Source organism: Rhagoletis zephyria, unplaced genomic scaffold, assembly GCF_001687245.7.
Source record: "Rhagoletis zephyria isolate East Lansing unplaced genomic scaffold, Rhagoletis_zephyria_1.1 Rzeph_scaffold_01187, whole genome shotgun sequence".
NCBI lineage: Eukaryota > Metazoa > Arthropoda > Insecta > Diptera > Tephritidae > Rhagoletis > Rhagoletis zephyria.
In genome coordinates, this window is record NW_016158271.1 from 105,875 (window position 1) to 106,922 (window position 1,048).

Consider the following 1,048-nt stretch of genomic DNA (forward strand, 5'->3'; position numbering starts at 1 on the left):
AAATATAAATTACTATTTCTGAATTTTCGCAATTCCGTGATAAATTCAACTAAATGTGCCAACATAAAATAAAATAAAAGCAGCTCCGGCCCCCCGTGCTTTCCGAATAGTGAAACAAGCACCAAGTACAGTGAAATAAACCTTGCCGTAACAGAAGCTGACCGAGAGCATGCAGCTGATCGACGAAATGCTTACTTTTCGTTCGTTTCCCCCACAAACAATGCTGATCGCGATAAATCGTTCTCTTCCTCCCCCCAAACCTCGTGCATTACATCTTGGAATGCAGAATCGCCAATGTCTCTGGTAGACCAAGTCGTTCTAACGCAACAACAAAGCACTAGCTTAGCAACAAGCACAGTAACAACGATGAGCGCAGCTCTCACAACAACAACTACAACCACGACTTCCGCAATGACAGCGGTTTCACAACGCAGTTCACCCACACCTGCTCAAACGGGAATTTCGGCACCAGCCCAAACCAAGCCACGCAGCTCAGCGCAAGCTGACTTACTTAATCCAACAACCCGTACATTGACTCAGACGGGTATTGATAGGTACATACAAGTCAAACGAAAATTATGCCCACAGCAGCAAAACATTGCAAATCCGTCAAAAATTGCCAAATCGAAAACCACTGGCATTAACCCTCTACTGGAAACTAAGTTTGCGATTCTGGACAATGAATGTGACAAAGAGCCGATTCAAGTTTCCAAAGCCAAACCCAAACCGCCCCAATTTATTTACGAGAGCAAAACTGTAGCGAGCTCGTGAATAAATTAATTCAGCTTATTGGAGACAATACGTTCCACGTAACGTCAATTACCACGGGCAACATTAAAGAGACTAAACTTCAGATTCTAACTGAAGAAAATTACCACCAGGTAACCAAACACCTTAATGACCTTAAGGAAAATGTCTATACGTACCAGCTCAAAAGGAGCAAAGGACTGCAAGTAGTACTAAAAGGTATAGAATCAAGTGTACCCATTGGTGATATTCCTCATGCTCTAAAGAAGGCAGGATTTGCTGTTAAAAATGTTGTCAAAAT

General features: G+C 42.5%; 1 protein-coding gene across 1 annotated transcript; it reads left to right on the plus strand.

The window, feature by feature from the left end:
* The first annotated feature begins 294 nt into the window (after positions 1–294).
* Positions 295–771, plus strand: LOC108363095 (uncharacterized). Its single transcript, XM_017616355.1, has one exon. The coding sequence runs from the start codon at positions 295–297 to the stop codon at positions 769–771; it is 477 nt and encodes a 158-aa protein (XP_017471844.1).
* Positions 772–1,048: the final 277 nt, after the last annotated feature.

Coding starts and splice junctions, on each gene's coding strand:
- LOC108363095 (XM_017616355.1), top strand. CDS start 295: ATGTCTCTGGTAGACCAAGTCGTTCTAACGCAACAACAAAGCACTAGC.